The 25,519-nt window shown below is 38.5% G+C and overlaps 2 protein-coding genes across 3 annotated transcripts; both read right to left on the bottom strand.

Moving 5' to 3' along the window:
• Nucleotides 1-763: 763 nt before the first annotated feature.
• On the bottom strand, nt 764-2,621 carry LOC121971447 (probable RNA-binding protein ARP1). Of its 2 annotated transcripts, XM_042522719.1 has the most exons (7): nt 2,344-2,621; nt 2,054-2,244; nt 1,802-1,973; nt 1,554-1,701; nt 1,388-1,427; nt 1,121-1,297; nt 764-1,005 (listed from the first exon to the last, which is right to left on the bottom strand). In XM_042522719.1, coding segments are annotated over exons 1-7 (741 nt in total). In that variant the 5' UTR covers nt 2,345-2,621; the 3' UTR covers nt 764-993. The 2 variants fall into 2 exon arrangements, with proteins under 2 accessions (XP_042378653.1, XP_042378654.1); XM_042522720.1 differs by having other exon boundaries at nt 2,054-2,620.
• A 5,873-nt stretch (nt 2,622-8,494) lies between these two features.
• LOC121971445 lies at nt 8,495-10,093 on the bottom strand. Its single transcript, XM_042522716.1, has one exon. It carries the CDS (start codon nt 9,916-9,918, stop codon nt 8,899-8,901), a length of 1,020 nt encoding a protein of 339 aa, XP_042378650.1. The 5' UTR covers nt 9,919-10,093; the 3' UTR covers nt 8,495-8,898.
• Between the last annotated feature and the right edge of the window lie 15,426 nt (nt 10,094-25,519).

Below are 25,519 nucleotides of genomic sequence, written 5' to 3'. Positions count from 1 at the left end.
ACTATTTGGATCTCGGTTTTAAAAAAAATTATTTGATGAAATTAATGAATAGAGCTTAGTCTAATTTCGAGTTCAAAAATATTATCAAATCGAGATCAAACCTAATAATATTTTATTCATGAACTCGTAAATATATTCATTTAAATGCTGATAGAAGAACTAAAATTTGAATTGGACTCGAGCCGAGCACCAGCTTTAAAATAAGGTATTTTACGGCCCCTGCCCCCTGATAATTGACCTAAACCATTGGAGCAGGATTTGCGGCGTCCATGATTGAACTCTGAATATTTCTATCTTCAAAAGGCGACTGGGGATGCATTAGACGTAGACAGTTTTCGTCCATTCATTGAAACCCTCCAAATTACTTAAAACCCCTTGTCATTGCTATTATTTTCTTCAGCAAATTTTTAAATTGAGCCTTGCTGATACATTTTTATTGGGCTAGTGTCCATACATTGGGTCTACTGTGGCATTGAGGCCACCAATCCAAAATAAAGAATTAATAAAAAAATTAAATCTAATAGATTAAATTAAATAATTAACTAATAATAATAATAACTTAAATATTAAAAAAATACTTTTTTTAAAAAAAAAATGCAAGATGTCTCGAGATCGTGACAAGTGCGAACCCAAAATCGGACAGAACAACATATCTCATCTGTTACAATATAAAATTATAAATTAAATAAATATTTAAAATATATTCGTGACCGAACTTATTTGTTAATTTATGTAAAATATATAAATTTTTAATCTTAAATTATTTATTAAAGTTTAAAAATATTATTATTAGTTGAGTTCCGTACAATTTTTAATAACTAAGTTTGACCCATTAGAATAGATATATGTAAATAAAGTAGACACTGAACTGAACAGAAGTGAAAGACAAATGGCCTCAAAAGCATCAGAGGTTTACCGCAAAACAGGTTAGCGATCACAGAAGCTACTTTTGGAGCACCCGTCGGCCTGGCAGCGTTTTGTAACTTCCTCCTCTCACTCGTGCCACTGCCACAGACATCAATCAGTAAACTGAAACCGAACACGAAAACAAAGTGCTTGAGCTCTGCACGAGAATCAAAGCACAAAATGGCAGGCGACTGAATGAACTGAGATGACCAACCTGCAGAACCGGGAGTGGTGGTGATGTTGGTAGCGGCGGCATCGTGGCAGTGGAGTTGGGAGCGGGGAAGAATGGAGGAGGGATTCCCAGCCCTTGGTGCGCAGGGTGGTGCATCGGCAGCATTCCGATAGCAGAAGACCGTCCACCTTGTGCTGCTCCACTGCGATGCCCAGCCTTCTGCTCGAATCAGGATCCAAGAATTTAGAAAGTTCGATTTTTTATTTTTTATTTTTGTTATGGATGCTGAGTTTGATTTTAGGCATTTACCCCAATGGAGCTCGGGTCTGTGATGTAACGAGGAGAGAACCTGCGGAGTTTGAGCAAAAATTGATGAGAGTCTCAATCCGAATACCCAAAGAAAGGACGGCGACGTCGTCGTCGGAGGCGCCGGGAATGCTGCGATTTGGGGTAAAGGGTAGAGGAGATGGCTTACCCGTAGGCGGCGGTGGGGTAGAAGGGGAGGGCGTTGTGGTAGTGGTGGAGTTGGAATGGTGGCGGCGGCGGCGGCATAGAGGGGAGGGGGTAATACCACTGCGCTGCCTGCGACGGCGACGGCGTGCCTCTGGGTCCCACTGCCATGCCTTCGCGAAGTAGAAAGCAACGAAGATGGCGTCACCGAATGATGGTGGCTTTAGAGAAGAGGAAGCTCGCATAATGGCTCGAATGGTGGGGCGGCGTTACCTGGCGGCGGCTGGCGGCGTTGCCCGTGGGAGGGAAGCGGTGCCCTGTCGGAGGGAGTCGAAGCTCGCTTGACGCCGAGGGAGGCGAGGTTGCAGTTGGCGCGCCGGCCGTCGATCACTGGCGTCGCGTCCTCGCACGCCTTCTTCGCGGCCTCGGCTTCCTTGAACGTCACCTGTCGTTCACAGAGGCAGAGGACGCTGAAGCCGATTCAACAACAAAAGAAAAAAAAAAAAAGGAAAACCAAATACACACGAAGCCGTAGCCCTTGGAACGGCCGGTGATCTTGTCGGAGATGATCACGGCCTCGAGAATGTCGCCGAAGCGGCCAAAGTGCTCACGCAGCGCCGCCTCTCGCGTCTCCCACGCCAGTCCTCCCACGAACACCTTGGTGAGCACCGTGTCTCCCAACTGCTGCCCCATTCGCCAATCCTTCCACCAAGACACTGCTTAATGGTGAGACGGAGGAGGAGGAGGAGGAGCAGGGCTTTAAATCATAGGGTAGGAGAAAAGGAATGCATGCATGTTTTGTGAATGCTAACTACTTCACATAACACCGTCGCCAATGGAAGCTTCAGAGCGCCAAACCAGAGATCCATGCCATGTTGTACGCGAGACAGGGCAGGCACGTGAAATCCTGCACTAATCTCGGGCCGTAAGGCTCGGCCTTCCGCGTCCGGACTGTTGGATCAGATGACGAGGACGAGGACGAGGACGAGGACGACGACGACGACGACGACAGCAGCAGCATTAAAAAAATTTAATAAGACTCCAGCTCGTTCGCCATTCATGAACCAGTGGTAGCAGTTAGATTCTGCTCTGCTCTGCGCTCTACTGTTTGACGTGGACAAGGACGGGAGGAGACGAGTCGTTGTTGGGCAAGGAGAATGGTGGGTTTGTAGTGTTTGACTGAGAGAGTAAAGGTGTGAGTTAGTTGGAGCAACTGGCTAGTGAGCTGGCTGGGAAGATTAAAGAAGAGGGTGAAGAGCGAAGACCAAAGCCCAAAGCCGGTGGAAAATTGATTAATATATGGAACGGAGATGAACTGGTGGTGAGAGAAAATGAAGGCATCCAATGATGGCACCAAACTCTTATAGCAATACAATGGTCGACATGAACTGGACTCTTATGTACCGGACAATAAATATTTTTGAAGAAGCAATCAAAGAAACCATCCTTGTTGTATTTCTACTAAGATTTGAAACAGAATCTTTCAAAATATTTCACTGAAAAAAAGAAAAGAAAGTAAACAATAGTAACAACTGACAATTTTTGTATTTAGTATTATTTACAGAATGAGTATCGCCTTCTGTGTCAGATTACATCAGGTAAGGTAGCAGAAAACTTATCATCATCATCTTCATCATCATCAAACAACTGGAATGGTTTCTGAAATGCATAATGTCAATCATTCCTAAACTTTGAGCTACAATTTTCATGTCTAAAATGTTGCTAATGTAACTACAGAAGTGATCAGTTGACTCTTGCTATGTTTGCTAACAATGAAGGCTAAAACAAATAAATTCTTCACATTGTGGTTTAAAAAATAAAGCATATTATTAATGCAGTAATTAGAATAATAGAGTCATACATGGAAACTATTTTAAGATAAAAGTCAACAATCAATTAAGTGACACAAGCCCAGACAAAACGCAAAAAGAAAGATGGTCAATGAGAATGAAACAAAGTTTCAAAAAGTATTCAAATAGGCAAAGTCACCTAGCAATTAGTATTTCCACATGCCAAAATAAGTGCACGAGCATAGCTGTCTAAGGCAATGCTTGTGCTTCCAGTTCATGAAAACAGAGACATTTTGGTTTTTGCCGAAATGCAAACCAGGCAAATAAAATGTATCAAGACACTGAGCAATGATTCCTAGTTCCATAGACCAAGCTTCCAAAGAGACAATTAGGGACTAATCAAATTTTCTATATATAGATATTACTATCAAAAAGTCAAGGACTCCCCATCAAAATTTATTGGGAAAAGAAAACACAAGTCCAAGTACAATTGAATACCTAATGCAGAAATTCCTAGCAAGCAAGCGAACATTAGCCATCTCGCTATTAACCTTACTGTTCAAAACTTCCATTTGCATCCAATGCACTGGAAACTAGGGAAAATGTGTAACACTAATTTGACTTTCTATGGACACCAAAGGTTATTCTTGACATGAAGACAAATTCAGGGGGATAATGTTTGAAGTTTGCAGTTATATTCACGCTTGTCATCTATTAATTGATGAAGCAAGAAAACGAGGAAGCTAGAAAATGGATCATTGCAATCCCAGCATATATACTGATGATTGCGAGTTAACTATACATGATAAAGAAACTTGACTTAGAATACAAAAACCTCATCTCTAGAGCTCCCCAATCTTTGGAAGGAATAATACATGATTCAGCTAGTCCTTGATATTTGAGGGAGAATTTTGTTGAGAAACCTAGTACCCGTCCTCAAATATTATGAATCCTAGTATGCCTCACATAGACGCTAGCTGTAGAGGGCAAAGGAAGGTATTAAATAACATGATACCTTAGATTTTTTTGTTCTCTTTGGGCTAGGTTTAAATCCCCTTGTTTCTCCCCTTGCAAGCGTTTCTCCACCTGCAATATGCTGGTGAAAGAAAAAGTTGTTGCAGAACCTAATTATACCCATCCACATATAAGTATTAATCTTGATGAAACATAAAGGTATCATTGAACATGGTACATGTTAGGGTGAGATCCCCACATTTCTCTTCTTGCAAGCCCCTCCTCACCTTCCTAAGGATTCACTTACTTTATGCTAAATTTTTGTGAAAACCAGTTACCCTTTAAAGGGTAGAATATAGGTATCATAGACCATAGTACTGGAGATACACCTATTGTAGTTGTGTAAGGTTGAGAAGTCCCCATTTTTCTCCTCACAAACCTCTCTCCATCTACATGAAGATTCACATAATTCATATCCAGTGAAAAGGAATTTTGTTACATAACTAGTTATACCTATCTCACATTAGTTGGAATTTCAATAAAACATTAAACAAATAGAATATAGCGCATAACATAAGCTTGCTATCGTTGCAACAAGGTGAGATCCCTCTATATCTCTCCTTGAAAATCCCTCTCTACCTACCTGAGGATTCATATAGTTCATGCCCTTTTAGGAGAATTTCATTGCAAAATTAATTATATCTTATATTCCTTCTCATACAGATATAAATCTTGATGAAACTTAAAGCAAATAAATAGAAGTACCAAATGACCTACTATGGTTGTGCCAGGGTGAGATCCCACCATCTCTCTCCTTGCAAATTCCCTCGACCTACTTGAGGATTTACAAAATTCACACCCTGTAAAAAAGAATTTTGTTGTAAAAGTAGTTATATCAATACTTATGGAAATATAATCGTTGATAAAACTTAAAATAAACAAACAATAGTTCTTGATATGCATCTGCTATTGTCGTGGTACTACCAACTCCCTCTATCCCTCTCCTTGCAAATCCCTCAGCACCTACCTGAGGATTTATATAATATATCTCATGTGAGGGAAATTTGTTGTCAACAAACAAACAATAGCATTTGATACGAGAATAAATAATAAAACATAGTACTTGATATACGTTTGTTGTGTTAGGGCCAGTTTCATTCAACTCTGGACTTAACTAAAACAAATAAAACAATCAAACTCAAGGTGTGATCTCTTTAAAATTTGATTCTTTCGTAAATAAATCTTTAAAATAATCCTTAATAAAATTTATATTACTTCGCACTTATACACGTTAGTTGGCATAAAAAATTCATAACTTTTCTTTTTAAAAAATTACATATATAATAAATCCATAATTCATAATCTAATTTTGAAAAAAAAAAATTCTTTCTCATCCCGTGGGCCAACCCAAGCTCACTATGGGTCGGTCCGATCCGTCTAGACACACAACTCATGCCAGGGTTAATTCATTTAGGCTCTTTTAAATAAATTAATAAAATTTTAATCTAATTTACTAAATTATTCAATGGGACGCATCAACTAGACAGTACAAACTCAAATTGACAACATAAAACACTAACAAGAACAACTAAGATAGCCAAAAAATAAATTTGGTAGGTGAAGTGTACTGATGCATCGTTGATTAAGAAACATTTGCATATCAAAGAAAGGATAATTAACATAGAGGAATCCAGAACAACAACATTCAACAAACTTACAATCTATTCGCCTAAGTGGATAAAGGAGTTGATAGAGCTTATGAGTACTTCAGAATGACAAAGATCACTCGACCATAAATCGTAATACCTTCACAGTTTGATTGCTAGCTCATGGACAGCTTCTCACTAGAGATTGCGTGTCATTTGTAGATGATAAAAACTATCCTTCTTGCATCATCATAGAGGAGATACGAGATCATCTATTTTTTTAGGTGCTCCATCATAGGCTTTTCATGGAGAAGCATCTCATGCAATAAAAAATGACTATTTTCACAATCTTTAACAGTGATACTGAAACATCCAAATTTTGAAAGAGATTGAAACATTAAGTATGACGGTATGATTCATCTTACATGAATGACCACGAACATAGCTATGTTTTGAGAGGAAGAATGAATCTAGGGTACTTTATTTTTGACTGATATAAAATTATTTAAATATAAAAATACTAAGATGATTCGACATCAAATCTCAATAGAGATGAATATAATATTGAGAACATCATTTTGTCGGCATGTATAATTTATTTGACATGAGATCATCTATTTGTTATTAAAAATATTATTAAAAAAAATATTTCACTTATAATTTGATAGCAAAAATCTCTCTGTGTTTTATCTTAAAATATATTTATTGAAATTACACCATCCTAAACTAGCTTGAACTAAAACTAGACCTCTTCAACCGATCAATTTATCAGTTTATTAGTTCTGATTAATTTCAATTTATCATATTTTATATAAAATCAATTATTTGACCAGTATTCAATCGGCCAATTAACCAATTCCAACCTAGAACCGGTAATAGAATAGGGTCCGGATAAGTGACCTTAGTGGAGTGGGTTTTGGGGCTCGTACTGCTGAAGGTGATGAACATTTCATCATGTGAGCTTATAATGGATGAGATTTTGCATTTTAGAAGTACTGAATTTAGATCCGCATAGTTCAGATCTTCTGTCCCCATTTCTCTCTGTCCCCATGTCCCATTGTCGATCGGACGGGTCAGATTATATCTCAAGGATGTCTTGCACATCACGAGGATACTGCACACATCTTAAAGATGTCATGATGCATTGAAATATAATCTGATCCGTCCGATCGACAGTGGGACACGGGGACAGAGAGAAATGGGAACAGAAGATCTGAACTAAGATCCGCATGCATACAGTTTGAGACAGAAAGTGGTATTAGAGAGATTTTTAACATTATAAAGTGGTATCAAAGATATTTGTGATCCTAGCAAGCACGTGACATTTGGTAGAAATATTGCTTGATTTGTAAGTACTCTTAAATTTGACTTCCCAACCTATCATATATTTTTTATAGATGCCTACATTAACGGTATTGGAGTGATTTTACCGGTTAACCCGTAAAAAAAATCTTAAATCGGGAACCAATCAGTAAACTGGCAAAAACCTGATTTTGATTAAAATCAGTAAAAACCAATTAAAATCGGTTAACCAATTAACCGTTAAATCGGAATTGATAAGCTAGCAATTCCATTCTGATTTTTAATTTCTCAATTTTTTTTACCCAGCCCTAATTAAAATCAAACCTCTGTCTTCAAATAGCTTTGACGATAAAAAGTTGCTTTACTACTTTTCTTAGTTGCTTTAATACTTTTTTCTTTTTTTTAAGAAAAGAGGTACTTTTAGCGATATGGATAAGTAGGGGCGTCATTTACACTTTCAAATTTATTAGTAGGCATGGTGTTAAAGAAATAATAATAAATAATTTTTATTTCATTTGTTTTTTATTCGAATCCCTGATTTTATTTGCCAAATCATATATATATATATATAATATTTATCTCCTAATTCTAAAAATTCCCTTAACTTTTATAAAGGGTCAAATAATCAAATAAGATCAATTCCAAACTCAGTACAAAAGAAATCGTCCGTCCACACTTTATCTACTTATGGTCGATGGGCTTTATCTACTTCTGGTCAGCTATAAATTAATCTCACTTCATATAATCTATAATCTGAGGATAACTTGTTAAAGACATTTGGAATAATTCCAATGTAATCACTTTTTTATAGTCATGTGTTATCGAAAAAAAAAAAACTTCTCTTACAATGGAGTCATTTGATGGTAGATTATTCATTAACCCGTAATTTAACTCTCACCTATAAATTAGGGAAGGACACCTGGATAAACACAAGGCTTGCAAAATAAAAAGATAAAGTACGAGTGGCCAAATTGAAATTTTGTCAGTAGCGTTAATTCCCATCCCAGTATGTCACCGTTCCACTCGTGACAACAGTAGCTGAACCGGCCCCACGTCATTGGTTCCGTGTACCTCCCGTCGGCGTCCATGTTGGTCGACCCATCGCCATCGACTTGACCCCTCACGAACCCTTCACCCACAGCACACAACCGACCACATCACGAGCCATCAAATCGACCACCGACCCGAATCCGACCCGAATGGCTCCCACCTCCCTCCTCCTCCTCCTCCTCCTCCGGCGACTGCGATCCGACATCGCCGGACCTCCTCATTTGCCCTCCCCTGCCTCGAGAGTAGAGCCGAACAGAGCAGAGGAAGAAATATAACGCGACTTGGCGGGTCGACACATGGCCGCGCTGGGCCATCTCCAGTTTTGCTGCTGCTCCCGAGGCGTACGGCCGCGCGTTGCCTACTCCTTCCCATGCCGACATCGTTGTCTCTTCTCCCTGCTTCCATCCCGAAAGGATATGGCCCAAAGCTACGCCGCAGATTCCCCGAGGGGAACTCGAGAACATCCAGACGTCGCCTGGCCACCGTTGGGTCAGTGCATTCTTCTTCTTGTTCCACTTGATTTGATTCGATTGTTCGCCGAGAATATTAATTTGAACAGTAGATTTAGAGAGAAAAGTTGTGATTTTGATTACATTGGAATGAGAAGGTAGGGGCAAAGGTGTGGTTGTCACAGTGGCGGAGAGGAGCCGTGGTTGGGGCTCGAGCGGCGACGGCGGCTGACGTTGACGTGGCTGGGCCAGAAGCAGGAGGCGGCCTCCGGGATGGCCAGCTTTGCCGCCGCACGCCGCGCCGGCTCCGACTTGCTCCGCGGCAGCACTAGCGGCCGCTGCGACTCTGACCCTTTTGCTTCGTCTTCCACTTGATGGTCCTCCTCGGCTTCGGCCTCGGCCTCCGCCTCCTGCGCTGGCTCTTCTCCGGCGGCGGGCTGTTGCACGAACTCCTCGGCCGGAGGCAACGCGAATCGGGCGGTGGCGAGCGAGGACGCCCGGTTGTGCGGCGCTGACCGGCAGCGCATAAGGAGGAGCGCGTTCTTCGGCGGGGAAGACGCCGTCTCCGATGACAAGGAAGCCCGTGGCTCCTCCTCGCACGCGGCCGCCGCACGCTCTTCCTTTTCTTCGCCGCTGTCTTCTTGATCTGATTCCTTTGTCGCACACGTGACGAACTCCGGAAGCGGCGGCGACTTAACCGGATCCGGCTTCTTCCTCTCTTGGTACCTCCCGCTCCTTCCAGATCGGACGCCGCCCCATCTCCGCCTCCACAGCCAGCGCCGTAGTCCCCCGCCGCCGCCAGGGGGCGTCTTGAACACGACGCAGAGGAAAGCCTTGTGAAAGCAGTGGCAGGACACGAGGCACGAGCCCCTCCTCCGCTTCTTGGGCGAAGTCGCATTCCTCTGTTTCCCCGGCGTCGCCCTCTTCTTGTTCCGAATCCGGACTTGACCGATACACGTCACCTTGGGCGACGACGGCTCCCCCTCCTCGGCGGCCGCCCCCGCCCCCGCCGCGCGGCCGCGGCTCCTGCTGCGCGACACGAACATGGGGCTGGACCGCGCCGCCGCTCCGGACACCGAGCGGCCGCGACTACGGCTTCCGACGGTCTTCCCGTAGAGCAAGCGCGCTAGGCCGGGCGTCGGCGGCAGGTTCTCCCTCCCCGGGCTGGAAGAGACCTTGACGCTGCCTGGCTTCAGCATTTGGAAACAGCGTCGGCGAGAGAAGAAGAAAGAAGAATGAAGAAGAAGAGAAGAAGAGTAATGGCAGGTGTGTGTGGTGGCGTGTGTACGTTGTATGAGCTTTATTAAGGTCTGTGCTTGTTCAACTGTGAGAGACGACTGTACTATACTCGCCGTAGATAAGATCTCTTTCTTCTCCCTGTTTCATCTTCTACTTTTCCTGTTTATAAAATTTATTTTCGATATTATTTTTAAAATACAAATCCATTTTTTTGTTTATTTTATTTCTATATTTATTTAGGGCTTAGAAAGCCAGTGGTAGTATCGCCTAACCAAGTTAGGATCCAGCTCAGGTAACGTGATGTCAGCTCCGCTCATAATATTTTATTTGATGGTTTATTAATTAATTATTTATAAAAATTAAATTGAATTTTAATTATTTTTATATAATTTTAATTTAAATATATTTAAATTAAAAATAAAATAATTTTAATTGAATTTAAATTTAAATCATTTTAAATTATAATTATATTATGTTCAAACATAATTATTCAAATCAAATTCTTGTTTGAGTTTTATTTCGAATAAGTCAAACAAAAATTTCTTATATTTTAAAACTTTAAATTAAACTTAAATATTGTTACGATAATATAAGGAAGTCCACTTGATACAGGATCAATTATCAAGGTGGAGGTTAAAATCAAGGCGATCAATGTTAGGGTGTCAAAGGGTCGAACGGAGGACGATTGTAACGATCGATCGGAACAGTCAATATCCAACCGCCACGAGATGTGTTCGAGCGGATCGTCTGTTCAGCTCGAGATAATATGATAAGATAATCAGACACTCAATATGGAGCAACAGGACACCAAGGAGACCGGAGAGCTCGTCTGAACGTGGAGGTCATGCTACTACACAATCACTACAGGGAAGAGCTGTTGGAAGCCTAAGGTTGTTTTGATGTGATCAAACAAGTTAGGTCATGTTGATTTTTGATCCATGTGTCTAAGTGTGTAGGAGCTTAGGAGCACAGGAAGTCGAGTGGAAGACGCGACTAGCGAGAAGGACGACATAGGAGAGAATCAACGAGCTCGGTGCATTTGAGGGACGAGGTACTACGAAAGAGTACACCGGTGGATGAGAAAAACATATACGACGTTCGAGGGACAAGAAATCGGAGCAGAAGCCTGGTCGAGGAGAAGACTGAAATTGAGTTCGAGTGAGCCTTATTTTGGTTGGCCGAAATCATCCAAGCGAGCGGAGTCGGAGCGGAAGACCCGGACTGAGGTGAGCAGCACCGGATCAGAGAGCTCGGACCCATTCTCGGTGCCCGGAGCGATTCCAGGCTCTCGGAACCCGATTCTATCCAGATCGCGTTTGACCGCGATCTGTTGTGGAGGGGATAAAGTTTTATCACCCTCCAGGCGTCTGGAACTTTTCTAGGCGCCCCGACCAAGGCTATAAGTATAGTCTTGGTCCAAGAAGCTAAGAACAACAAGCATTCTTGCAACAACACTTGTACACGCTCTAGTTTTCATTTAGCTTCTAATTTTTTTGTGCTTACACTACTGTAAAGAGGTTTCTCTGCTTGAAGGAGAGTTAATGCATATCACTTCCTTAGATTAACAACCTTCCTGGTTGTAACCAAGTAAATTCAAGTGTCTCTTTCTTTTTAGTTCATTTTCTATCTTTATGCAAGTGTTCTTTTAAGTCTGAGAAGGGTTTGTTTTTATTTTTGCAAGGCTATTCAATCCTCATTCTAGCCGACCCAACGGTCCCAACAAGTGGTATCAGAGTCAGGACGTTTCAGGAGGACTAACCATCAATTGAAGCAAAGATGATGGCCGGACGAGCATATACCCGCCAAATTCGAGGGGGAATTCGCTAGCAGGAAAAAGCAAATGCATGTATTCTTAAAAACCGACTTTGAATTACTTTTAATAATGAGATTCGATTTTGTACCACCTGAAGATAAGAAAGAATACTAGTGGACGAAGAAAGAGCCGGTTGACTACGTGGCAAACGACAAAGCAGAATTCCATCGACTGAGCGTCTTTCCGCCATAAGAAGTCAACTGGGTCGGTGCCTAAAACTCAGCAAAGGAGCTTTGGGAGAAGTTTCTTGAGCTACACGAAGGGAAGTCCGAGGCCAAGCTCGCGAGACGAGACTTACTCCACAACCAGCTGACGAACCTACGGCTTGAAGAAGACAAAACGATTGCACATCTTCACTCGAGGACTAAGGAGCTCATCACCAGATTTTCGAATCTCGGAGAAAAGGTATGTAACCGAGATTCGCTAAGGTACGCTCTGTTGGTTGCTACTCGGAAAACCTAATGGTTCCACTGTATAAAAATTTTGTACAAAGGTCTGAACCTTTTCCTAGTTACCATGTGTTCTTTTAAATTAAACTTGGATCGCTTGCGGAACTTAACACGTTTGATCCAAAGTTTAATCTATTTGTTCTTTTAGGTTTAGACTTGGATCTCCTGCGAAACTTAACACGTTCGATCCAAATCACCTAGGTTATTAATTTCATTAAATGTTAGTTTCCAAAATTGGCTTCCAAGACTGCATGGCGAGGCATATGGCCTTCTTGGATATGAGAACAACCACCACCGCCTAGACAAAGCCTTTTAAGGAAAGTTAATATTTAATTTCCTTAAATAACTTTAGGTCAACCGAAAAGAACAATCAAATCACAAGGAAAAGAAAAACAAAAGAACACTACATCGAAAACAAATTCGAAATACTAGAATCGTATGCCTCTTGTATTTAGTATTTTTACATGACGATGAAACTAGTATGATGCGGAAATAAAATACTAGTATACCTTTTCTTTTGCAAGCAAAAACCTCTAGATCTTCTACCGTATTCCTCTTCTAACCTCGGACGTTGTGTGGGCAACGATCTTCTGAGATGAGAAACCACCAAAGCACCTTCTTCTCCTCCTTGCAAGGTTCGACCACAAACAAGAGCTCCTCCAAGGATGAAGAGAAAACACCACCAATGCTCCAAGGGATGCAAGCTTTCTCTCCTTCTTCTCCAAGCTAGAATCCGACCACCACTTGATTTCCAAGAGGGATGTGAGGTTCGGCCACAATGATGGAGAGAAGAGAAAGGGAAGGGCCGACCACACCAAGGAAGAAAAGAGGGAGAAGAATAATAAAAGTTGTGTGTCATGAAGGCATCCCAACCCCCTCTTTTATATTCCTTAGCTTTGGTAAATAAGGAAATTTAATTACAATAAAATTTTCTTAACTTTCCTTGACAACAATTAATTAAGAAAAATTAAATAAAATTTCCTAATCAATTATATCATGGCTGTCCACCTCAATAAGAGCAAACAAGGTAATTTCAATCAATTAAAATTCCTTATTTGTCTTCGGAAATTTTTTAAAAAATAAAATTTTCCTTTAAAATCCCTTCATGGTTGATAAAAAAAAATTTCTATAATTTTAATTTTTCTACATGTGAATAATTTATAAAGAAGAAAAATAAAATATCTTTCCAATCTACAAATAAGGAAAGAGATCTAATCTCTTTCTTTAATCTTTTGTAGATCCTTTTAAAAGAGATATTTTAATTTTTAATCTCTCTAATAAATTATATCTTTCATATAAGAAAAAAATTAAAATTAAAATTCTTTTTAATTTAATGGGGGTCGGCCACCTAAGCTTGGGTTCAAGCTAGGGCCAGCCACCCATGAACCAAGGCTTGGCCGACCCTAGCTTGATCCACAAGCTAGCTTGGCCGACCCCTATATCATGGGTATGAAGGTGGGTATAGGTGGGTATAGTACTCTATAAATAAGAGGCTACGATAGGGACCGAGAGGAGGAATTGGTTTTGGTCTCCCGATAAAATTAAGCATCCCGTGTTCGCCCCGAACACACAACTTAATTTTATCAATAATAATTCATTCTACTAGAGAACTATTATTGAACTACCGCACCATTCCCAAATTATATTTTTGGACTCCTTCTTATTATGATTGTGTTAGTCTCCCTCTGTTTAAGATGTCGAATGTCCACTAATTAAGTGAGTTACTGACAACTCATTTAATTAATATCTTAATCCAAGAATAATACCACTCAACCTTATCATCATGTCAGACTGAGTCCACCTGCAAGGTTTAACATGACAATCCTTATGAGCTCATCTTAGGGACATTATCAACCTAGATTTCTATGACACAGTTTCCTTCTATAATCAACAACACACACTATAAGTGATATCATTTCCCAACTTATCGGGTTTATTGATTTATTGAACTAAATCTCACCCATTGATAAATTAAAGAAATAAATATCAAATATATGTGCTTGTTATTATATTAGGATTAAGAGCACACACTTCCATAATAACTGAGGTCTTTGTTCCTTTATAAAGTCAGTATAAAAGAAACAACCTCTAATGGTCCTACTCAATACACTCTAAGTGTACTAGTGTAATTATATAGTTAAGATAAACTAATTCCTAATTACACTACGACCTTCCAATGGTTTGTTCCTTTCCATTTTGGTCATGAGATACTGTTTATAATTTATAAGGTACTGATAACATCATCTTCTGTATGTGACACCACATACTATGTTATTTACAATATAAATTAATTGAACAACTACAACTAAATGTAGACAATTTGACCAAATGTGATTCTTTATTCAAAATAAATGTTTACAAAAGCTTAGGCTTTCAGTATACACTCTAACACGCACTTAATCCATTCCCTAGGAATACCAAATGACATCATTAGTAGATGCCTTCTATATCTCTAACGACTTAGAATCCATTACCTTAGAAGAATTCTTTTCAATTTTTGAAGTGCATGAATCTCGCAGGTACGAAGGAGCCGAAGCATAACATCACCCTCAAGGTAACAAGAGACGAACATGAGTCGGAATCTTCTCTCGATGACGAGGAAATGGTGATGATGGTAAGACGTTTTAAAAAGTTACGTAGTTCAAGAAAAACTAACCATGCGCAAGGTAGAAAGAAAATGACGATTAGATGCTACCACTGAAACGAAGAAGGACACGTCAAAGACAACTGCCCCCAAGCTAAAGAACAAGGACAAGGACAAAGGAAAGAAGCATGGCCAAACAAACAAGTACAAAACTCTAAAGGCGACTTGGGACGATACGTCGTCCGAATCGAAAGTCGAGGCTTTCTCCGGACTTGCATTAATGGTAAGTCATCAAGAAGATGAACATGAAACAAGCTTATCTGAAATGAGCATCGAGAGTATCAATGAAGGGGAGAGCTACATCGGAAGAAAGCAGCAGTTCAGAAGGAGCTAGGATAACGAGGTCGACAAGGTAAGTCTGGTACGATCTCTCCTACCTGACAAGTTGTTTAAGTTTGTAAAATTATTAACCAAAAATTGTTGCAAACTTGAAAACAAAATTAAAAATTAAAATTTAATTTTAGCAAAATCTTGTCCATTAGAAGAGTTTGACAAAATAAAATTAGAAAATGAAATTTTGCAAAAAGAAATAAGTAACATGAAAAATCATGCATGCTCACATAATACAAGTTTTAGAAAATTCAATAACCTAAATTGGTATTTTAGATATCACAAAGGACAAATTAGAAATATTTCAAAAAAATATGTCCCTAAGAAATACCTAATCAATCCAGTTGGCTGGAACCTATATTGGGTTCTCAAATCTTGCCTAACTTGAACTTTATTTAGACTTAGAGCTTCCAGCGAGAAAATTAAACGTTTAATTTCCTTATGCGACTTTGTCTAGAAGTGGTTGATGATCCAATAACCAAGAAGACCTAGTGCCTCGCCACAGTCTGGAAATCAAATATTGAAATAACATGTTTAATTGACTAACTGATAAAGCATTAAATTAAAATTAGATAATATTTTAAAAAAAATTTCAAACATTTTCCTCTATTTAGAAATTTCTTAAAATAATTATTAAAATATTTTTTGAAAAATCCTCAAATTTTTTACAATCAAATATTGAAATAACAAACTGATAAACCATTAAATTGAAATTAGATAATACTTTAAAAAGTTTTTCAAACATTTTCCTCTATTTAGAAATTTCTTAAAATAATTACTAAAATATTTTTTGGAAAATCCTCACATTTTTTACAAATTTGGTTAACTTAAAATTTGTTTTCTTTTACAAATTTGTTTAACTTAGGATTTTTTTTATTGATAAAACTTAGGAAATTTGTTATTTTATAAACTTTGCTTTATCAAATTTTATTTTTATAGTGCACAAATTTTTTTTCTACTTGAAATTTTCTTACTTAGAAATTATTTTATGCAACGCTTAAAATATTCTAAAAATTAGTGCCAAGCTTTTTATATCAAAATAATTTTCAAAATTTTTCTAAAGTTTTTCAAAATTGTTATCTTTAGATTTTTCTTTGTACCCCATTTTTATGTGATCAAATGGGGAGAAGGAAAATATTAAGTCTAGGTGGAGGTAGATTTTCAAATTAAATATATATTTTTTAATTTTTACACTTTATTACAGAATTTATTGTGTTAACTTTATGTATGTTTACCCTATCTTAACTTGGATTGCTCACATCAAAAAAGGGGAGATTGTTGAAACCCCAAGGTTGTTTTGATGTTATCAAACTAGGTCATGTTGGTTTTTGATCGCTGTGTCTAAGTGTGCAGGAGCTTAGGAGCACAGGAAGTCGAGCGGAAGACGCGACTACCGAGAAGGACGGCACGGGAGAGAGCCGATAGGTTCGGTGCGTCTGAGGGACGAGACATCGCGGAAGAGTACACCGGTGGACAAGAAGATCGTGCACGACGTTCGAGGGACGAGAAACCGTAGCGGAAGCCTGCTCAAGGAGAAGGTTGAAATTGGTTTGGGTGAGCCTTATTTCGATTGGTCGAAATCACCCAATCGAGTGGAGCTGGAGCGGAAGTCTCGGACCGAGGCGAGCAGCATGGAGCAGAGAGCCCGGACCAAAAAAGTCAACTTTGTTGACTTTAAGGGTCCGGGCACCCAGACCCAGTCCGGGCGCCCGAAGCGATTCCGGGTGCTCGGAACCTGATTCTATCCAGATCGCGTTTGCCCACGATCCATTGCGGAGGGGATAAAGTTTTATCACCCTTCAGGCACCTGAAACCCTTCCAGGCGCCCCGATAAAGGCTATAAATATAGCCTTGGTCTAAGATGCTAAGAACAACAAGCATTCTTGCAACAACACTTGTACACACTCTAGTTTTCATTTAGCTTCTAATTTTTTGTGCTTACACTGCTGTAAAGAGGCTTCTCCGCCTGAAGGAGAGTTAGTGCATTTCACTTCCTTGGATTAACAACCTCCCCGGTTGTAACCAAGTAAATTTAGGTGTCTCTTTCTTTTTAGTTCATTTTCTATCTTTATGCAAGTGTTCTTTTAAGTCCGAGAAGGGTTTGTCTTTATTTTTGCAGGGCTATTCAATCCCCCTTCTAACCGGCCCAACGGTCCCAACAAGAGCAACTGAGGTCGACATAGCGGAGATATCCCGGCCGAGCGACTACCTCGCTCGGTTAAGAGACGGGACCCTTGTCATCTCTCTGAAGCCGACAGAGCAGAGGAGTCCCGACCTAGTGGCTATCCGGATCGACCAAGCAGTGGGAACTGGCCATCAACGGAGCGGAGGAGTCCCGATCGAGCGGTTACCCCGCTCGACCAAGCAGCGGGACCAATGCCATATCTCTGATATTTTTCTGAGAGATAGTGTCGCTAACACGAGGTATGGTTGACAGGCAGACCGTACTGTGAAAGCTTTTACTGTCTTGTCAGGGATATGCATGCCTTGTTAAGGTATGGTGTTAGAGGTACTTTCCTAATAGATCTCTTCATATGATATATTGGAGAACGTGCTCACGCATCGAGGAGCGTGCACATCACCCACCAGGACTATATAAAGGAGGGTCCATCATCGATGGAGGTATGCGTTATTCACTGTTTGCACTAGAGTTACTGTTGTTCCACTTTCTTCCACTATTCCGGTGACTGACTTGAATGTCGGAGGGCCAACGCTGAGGATCTCTTCCTTGGCTCGACACTGACGTTACTTGTTTTGCAGAGCGGAGCGAGGTTTACAGCTAGTCAACGAAGTCGTCATATCTCTAACTTTCCATCTTCCCACTTTCGGACCGATCAAATATCATATATATATATATATATATATATATATATATATATATATAGGTTGTTGGTTTATTAGGCAAGAGCCTTTACACGTATTTTGGTTTTTACAATTACAAATTGTTTGACTATGTGTTTTGAGAGGTACTACTTTAGGTGGAGGTGGTGCTGATGAGGCGGGGATATTTTGAGGAGTACCTCCATATTTTTGTACTGATGCTGAATAGTCAGAGACAATAGGGGATACAATAGGGGTAGAGAGAAAAAGGGCATAATCCTTAGTCAACAGGAGAGCACGGTCGGGTTGGACAAGAAAATTGAGTCCTAGTATTAAGTGAATATCTGAGTGTAGTAATGGTTTTATCCAAAGTTTAGATAGTGATAAGGGTGGACTAAAAGTGTCACAGTTATTATAAAAGCGAAGGTGTATATTGGTAACAAACTTCGTACTGGTTAGGGTTTGGCCATCAAACTGAGTAATTATCATTGGATGAGTAGCAGTTTTGATGAAGGAGGAGCTATATTTTGATGATGATCAGAATATAATTGCTAGAAAACTCCCACAAATAAATCTTATGAATCCCGCTGAGTCATCAGGGACATCTCGACCATCTGGGCCAATGCCCTTAAATATACCTCCATTAGCCACACAATATCCTGAAAGTTCCATGGGGACAAGGGATTATGGCCAAGGGCATCCCCCTAGAACTAGGATTGCTCCATACACCAATAATAATCCATTACTTAGAACAATAGGAAAAAGACGACCACTAGAAATTACTTATTTTGGAAAAAACTCTGTACTATTAAATATAGCAGAATGTGATGATCCCCAAATGTATGACATATATCTAGAACAATGGATTGTTTCAGTCCAAAGGGATTATCAAGCAAAACATGAAATTGATATTGAATCAGGTGAAGCCATGATGCGAATAGGAGAAAATTACTTAGGAGATGTAGCAAGAGCTGCATGGGAAGCATATAAACAAAAATTCCCAGAAGATATTGCTAGAATAGCAGCCCAAGGGAATAATATTCTAAATTTTTGTTATACTATACATCGCCTGTTAACAGCTAAAGATGCTAATACAGGCTTAGACATAAGACAAAGAGAGGCAATGAGAGACTTAGAGCAATTGCAGCTTCTAAGTTGGAACTGGATCAAACCATTTTGTAATGATTTTTTAGCCCTAACAGCAATCTCAGGAAATTATTGTAATCCTGAATTAGGAGAGAGGCTGTTTAGTAAACTACCAGGAGATTTAGGAAAAGAAATCCATAAAGCATGGGCAGATATGAAAGTACCTCCACAATACGATAACATAGGAATAAGAATACAACACATTATAGCAATACTGAAAGAAAAATGTACCTATATACAAATACAAAAACAACTTAAAAACCAACATTACGGTTTTTGTAGTCAAATTTATACTCCACAACAATACGGAGCTAATCCACATAAACAAATTAAAAGAAAAGGAAAACAACCTCATAAACCTAATATACAAACACGACATAAGGGAAAACCAAAGAAAACATATTTTGTCCGAAAAAGTAATGAACGGAAACCCTACCTAAATAAAGATAAACATGTAAGAAAATACAAACCTAAGAAAACATATGCAAACACCATCACATGTTTCGCCTGTCATGAACCAGGGCATCTTTCTTCAGCATGTCCTACAAAGAAAAACCTTTATACAAGAGAAGCACAATTAATAAATAGTACAAACATGGATTTAGTAGAAATCCAACCAGATGTTTCAGACACATCTTCAATATACTCAATAGTCTCAATTGACGACATAGAAGAAATCCCATCATCCTCAGACTATACCTTAATAAATTCTTTCTTACAACCACCAAAACAAATTAATTTCACTACAGACACATTACAAGAAGATTTAAATGACTTAGAAGAACAATGGGATGAGATATATCAACCATTTGATATGATGCTTAGACAGGTATTATCACCTGCCTTGGATACATATCCCGACTGTCCACATCAATGGAATTTAAAATCAGGAACTGTTAATATACCTTGTTTTCTTTGTGGTTATTATCCTTCCATAGACAAAAGAGGAAGGTGTACCTTGTGTAAACAACAATGTTGCACAATCTGCCTAGAGTAAAATTTTGGTATTTCTATACCAACATCTATAAGCTCAGGACCCCCTAGAAATTTACTCCTTGAGACAAGAATTGCAGTATTAGAAACTAGACTTAATAACCTAGAAGATGAAATCAATTTACTCAAAACAAAAGAACAGTCACATAAGATACATCAAATAGATAAAGGAAAAGAAATAATGGTCACTGAATCTCAACAAAACTTAGACATGGTATTTATTAAAACACCCAGTGTTTGTAATACCGGTCGTACAATGGACATTCGTGTCCGCTGTTTGGCCAATATTCATGGTCATGAATTTACACTTCATGCCTTTCTAGATAGTGGAGCTACTAACTCCACAATTGATGAAAAAACTCTTCTAGCAGTTCTGCCCTCCTCCTTCATCAAAACTGCTACTCATCCAATGATAAGTACTCAGTTTGATGGCCAAACCCTAACCAGTACGAAGTTTGTTACCAATATACACCTTCGCTTTTATAATAACTGTGACACTTTTAGTCCACCCTTATCACTATCTAAACTTTGGATAAAACCATTACTACACTCAGATATTCACTTAATACTAGGACTCAATTTTCTTGTCCAATCCGACCGTGCTCTCCTGTTGACTAAGGATTATGCCCTTTTTCTCTCTACCCCTATTGTATCCCCTATTGTCTCTGACTATTCAGCATCAGTACAAAAATATGGAGGTACTCCTCAAAATATCCCCGCCTCATCAGCACCACCTCCACCTAAAGTAGTACCTCTCAAAACACATAGTCAAACAATTTGTAATTGTAAAAACCAAAATACGTGTAAAGGCTCTTGCCTAATAAACCAACAACCTATTTATAACTTAACTTTCCAAGAATTTCAAGAAGATATCATCTCGGATAACTCATTAGATGAGGAATTCTTTAATTCTCTAGAAATACCAAAAGACTTTTTAGCACCAAAAACATTAATCCAGTTTATTTCAAAACAAGAAAATCTAGACGATATAATTTCTAGGCTAGAAAAACTAGAAATCATAGGAGACAACCCCACTAAATATTGGGATAGAGATAAAATATATTGCCACTTGTCAATAATAAATCCAGACTTAACTATAAAAGCACAAGAATTGCAATATACAAATTGGGAAGCTGAAGAATGTAAAAATCACATTCAACAATTATTAAAACTTGGGGCTATCCAACGTTCTACCTCTAGACATAGAAGTCCTGCCTTCATAGTAAACAAAGGATCTGAACAAAAGAGAGGGCAATCCCGAATGGTTTTCAATTATAAAAGGCTTAATGATAACTGTCAAGAAGATGGATATAAAATCCCAGACAAAGATCAATTACTAAATAAAATACAAGACTCAAAGTGGTATTCTAAGTTTGACATGAAATCTGGGTTTTGGCAAGTAAAAATGCATCCAGACTCAGTAGAATGGACAACTTTCTCCTGTCCAGAAGGACATTTTGAATGGCTAGTAATGCCTTTTGGTTTAAAAGTAGCACCACAAATATTCCAAAGAAAAATGGATAATATATTTAGAAACTTATCCAATTGTACATGTGTATATATAGATGACGTATTAGTTTTTTCTAGAACAAAAGATGAACATTATGCACATTTACATCTTCTTTTTAACTTATTTGAAACTCACGGATTAATTATTTCTAGAAGTAAAATGAAACTAGCCGTAAACCACATTGAATTCCTAGGAGCCCAAATCGGACAAGGGAAAATAACACTACAACCACATATTACTACTAAAATCCAAAATTTTCCAGATAAAATGGAAGATACAAAAACACTTAGATCTTTTTTAGGTCTTTTAAACTATGCTAGACAATATCTGAAAGATATTGGAAAAATCAGTGGACCTTTGTACAATAAAACATCACAAAGAGGACAAAAATATTTTAATCAACAAGATATAGACCTTGTTAGACAGATAAAAAATATGGTAAAAAACTTGCCTGAGTTAACACTACCTCTTGATACAGACTATCTGATTATAGAAACAGATGGTTGTGAAACAGGATGGGGAGGAGCTCTTTACAGAAAATCCAACAAATATGATCCTAAAAATACAGAAGCACTATGCAGGTATGCTTCAGGACAATATAAAGAAAAAGGCCGACTGACTTCTTTAGACTATGAAATTTTAGCTGTAATTTATTGCCTTGATGCTTTCAGACTTTTTATTTGTAGCAAAAGAGAAATCACAGGGAGAACAGACTGTGAAGCTATTGTAAAATATAGCCAACAAACCAAGGGCCTCCGAAAGGGCCTTAGTACAAAAAGATGGTTAAAATTTACAGACACTATTATTAACAAGGGATTAACCATCCAATGGGAACACATTAAGGGGAGTAACAATTCTTTGGCAGATACATTATCTCGATTATTACACTAAACTTTGACATTAGTTTTGCAGACATGGATACACAAAAGAAAGTCAACACTTTTACAATGAAAACAATGAGATTCGGGAATCAAGAACTTCAACAATTCATCCGTTATGAAGAATAATTTCATTTTCCAGCCAGAGAAAAATTAGACCACATACAAACATGTCTTCTGGACAACATATGGAACATTCCCACAATCCCTGGTGGCACAAAGTACAAAATAGCCATAATCAATGCTGTGGCAAATTACTTTCAAACAATAATCCAAAAACCAGTTGGAAAGAAGTTCTCCTGTTATGTAGTTTACTCAGGCTCCCAAGCAGGAGTATATTATGACTGGGAAGAAGTGACAATTGCTATTCAAGAATGTGCAAATCCCTCATTTCGAGGTTTCTATTCACTAGAAGATGCTTTTGAATCTGCTAGAACAGTCATTGGGCCCAATTTCTTTATCAGTACCTTACTAAAAACAGGAGGCAAATCACCTATGGAAACAGATCAGCCAGAAAAAGCCCAAGAAAGACCTGAAAAGACATATGCACAGGCTATTACAACCTTTTCAAATAAGGCACAACCTAAGGTTCATAGGCCAAATTACTTAACATTGGGACAATTAAGAACTGCTGCAGCTGCCACCTCCAGACAAAGAAATTCAGAAGCAGTTCTGTTGGGCCTACCCACCACTATTCTAGATGAGATCTCTATTTACATAAGGCGTCTTGCAGAGGACTCTACTTTTCAAACCTTTGCGGAGCTATGTGAAGCCTTGAAAATATTACATCAAGAACAAGTCCCAAAGGGGATGACAATCATCTATGAAGGAGAAAGCAGCCCCAAATTGAAATGCAACAAAAGAACCAAAGCTTGTGAAACTTCAGAAAAATATGGATGCCAATGTCATCTCCTATATGCTTTCCGAAAAGTACATATCAACATGGACACATATGAACCACCAACCATTAAAGGAAGAGTCATTACTCCATTCCTTCTAATGGACTATGGTTTGCTCTACAAACTATGGGTACATGACCCTGACTCTCTCCAGGACTTTCCAAAGAAACTAGGACAAATCATAGCAATTGCCCTAGAAGAAGAAGAAACATTTGTTGTCTGCACTTTTGAAAGTTCACCTCCAGAATGGATAGGTCTCAATTTATAAAAGCTCAAATATTAATATTTTAATACTATTTATTTATAGACCATATTTCTTAAGAGAGTAGGGGTGAAAGGGTTAAAAGGATGTCTTTATTTTTTATTATCAACGAAAGCCCATTTTAAAAATATTAAAAAGGACATTCTATATTTTAAAAATATCCTTATTTTATAAAAACCGTCCGATCAAAGTTGTTTTAACATATTTAAAATTACTAAGTAATTATAGTGAAATGTTTTGTTGATTAAGTGTGCTCTAATATGGATTAAAATTGCTTCAATTTAGTTTAAATTAACATTGCTTAAATATTCTTAAATTAGTTTATCACTAATCAAAATTAATTAAAAAAATTTGAAGTTGTTCCAATCAAAATTGTTCTAATTGGAATAATTTTTGGTCAAAACCGATCCCATAATATATATTTTTGAATCTGGGATACCTTTTTAATATTTTTTAAAAATAGATAAAAATGAGCATTGCTATTTTTTAAGAATCTATCATATGAGCATTGACGTGGTGTAGTTGTTATAAATTTTGTAGCTCCTACAAGTTTATAACTGCTTCTATAATATCAATATTTTTTAAACAAATTAAATATACATTGTGGACTAGGCAATCAAAAGGGACGCCTTTATACGATTGGGCTATAAAATTTAAGAGCGTTGTTTTTATTTTCTATCCGAAAGTAATTATAAATTTAATTATGATTGATGAATTTATGAATAAAGGAATGAAATGATAGTAAAAGATAATATTTGATTTGTGGAATTGAAAATGATAATTTAAAAATAATTTTTAGATTTTTTAAAATTAATAAAATTTATATAATTAAATAAATTTTATTTTAAATCTTATTCTCATTTTATCTTATTATCAAATTTATACTGATAATTATTTTCATCATTTAATCAAGCACGAAGTAGAGTTCTGAAAATTTGTTTATATGGATCTAAAATTTAAAAATAGATATATAGAAGGGCTTACGTGATAAAAAAATTTCGAATCAAATGTTCCTCTTCATTCACATTGTTTAATAAGAATTTATTTATATTCATTAAATATATAATAAATTAATTAAATAAATAAGTTAAAATAGTTTATTAAATTAAATATATATATATATATATATATATATGATCCGGTAGTAAGAGTGGGCCCCCCCTTTTCTTGCAAAGTCAACGCCAAGAGGAAGTCACCGGAACAGCCGCCCACCCAGAGGAGAGTGTGGTCCGACCGTACGGACGACCGTGGACGGTCGGTCCGATTGGACAGCCGGCCGGCCGATGGAATCGAGTACCCGGAGGGGCCCGGCCGGCTCGCACTTGTAGTTGGGAGGCACCCTGTCAAATCGGGGTTCCGACGCTCAGTTAAAAAGGTCATGGACCGAGCTGACCTTTTGACCGACCGCAGTCATAAAGCACCCCTGTTTGTTAGTCTCCACAAAGCACAAGTAAACCACTGCGGATGTCCGGTCGGATGTTTAGGTATCTGTCCGCTCGGACTACAAGTTTGGAGCAAAGGAAAAGGCCAGAGGATTTCTTTCTTTGACAACCTGTAGGTTTCACGTGTGTGCCATGCTCTAAATCTTGTGACAGGGGATTCTGCTGTCCCGTCGAGGGCATGCTTTGACTGTAGCGATATGGGTCAGGTAAACTTTCTGACAGCCGCGTACCTAGGAAAGGACAGGTAAACTTTCTGACAGCCGCGTACCTAGGAAAGGACAGGTGAGCTTTATGACAGCCGCATACCTAGGATAGGACAGGGGACACTTATGCACCTTGGTACGCGTGCCCAAACCTTTCACAGCTCTATATAAA

The sequence above is a fragment of the Zingiber officinale genome, chromosome 4A (assembly GCF_018446385.1).
Source record: "Zingiber officinale cultivar Zhangliang chromosome 4A, Zo_v1.1, whole genome shotgun sequence".
In the NCBI taxonomy this organism is placed as follows: domain Eukaryota; kingdom Viridiplantae; phylum Streptophyta; class Magnoliopsida; order Zingiberales; family Zingiberaceae; genus Zingiber; species Zingiber officinale.
The sequence above is the reverse complement of the archived record's forward strand: the minus strand, read 5'-3'. Positions and strand labels throughout refer to the sequence as shown.

Excerpts from the sequence above, each read along its gene's own strand:
- LOC121971447 (XM_042522719.1), bottom strand. Across the intron at positions 1,974-2,053 it reads GTTCCAAGGGCTACGGCTTC|GTGACGTTCAAGGAAGCCGA; the intron begins GTGTGTATTTGG and ends TGTGAACGACAG. Across the intron at positions 1,702-1,801 it reads ACGCCGCCAGCCGCCGCCAG|GCATGGCAGTGGGACCCAGA; the intron begins GTAACGCCGCCC and ends TACTTCGCGAAG.
- LOC121971445 (XM_042522716.1), bottom strand. The coding sequence starts at position 9,918 with ATGCTGAAGCCAGGCAGCGTCAAGGTCTCTTCCAGCCCGGGGAGGGAG.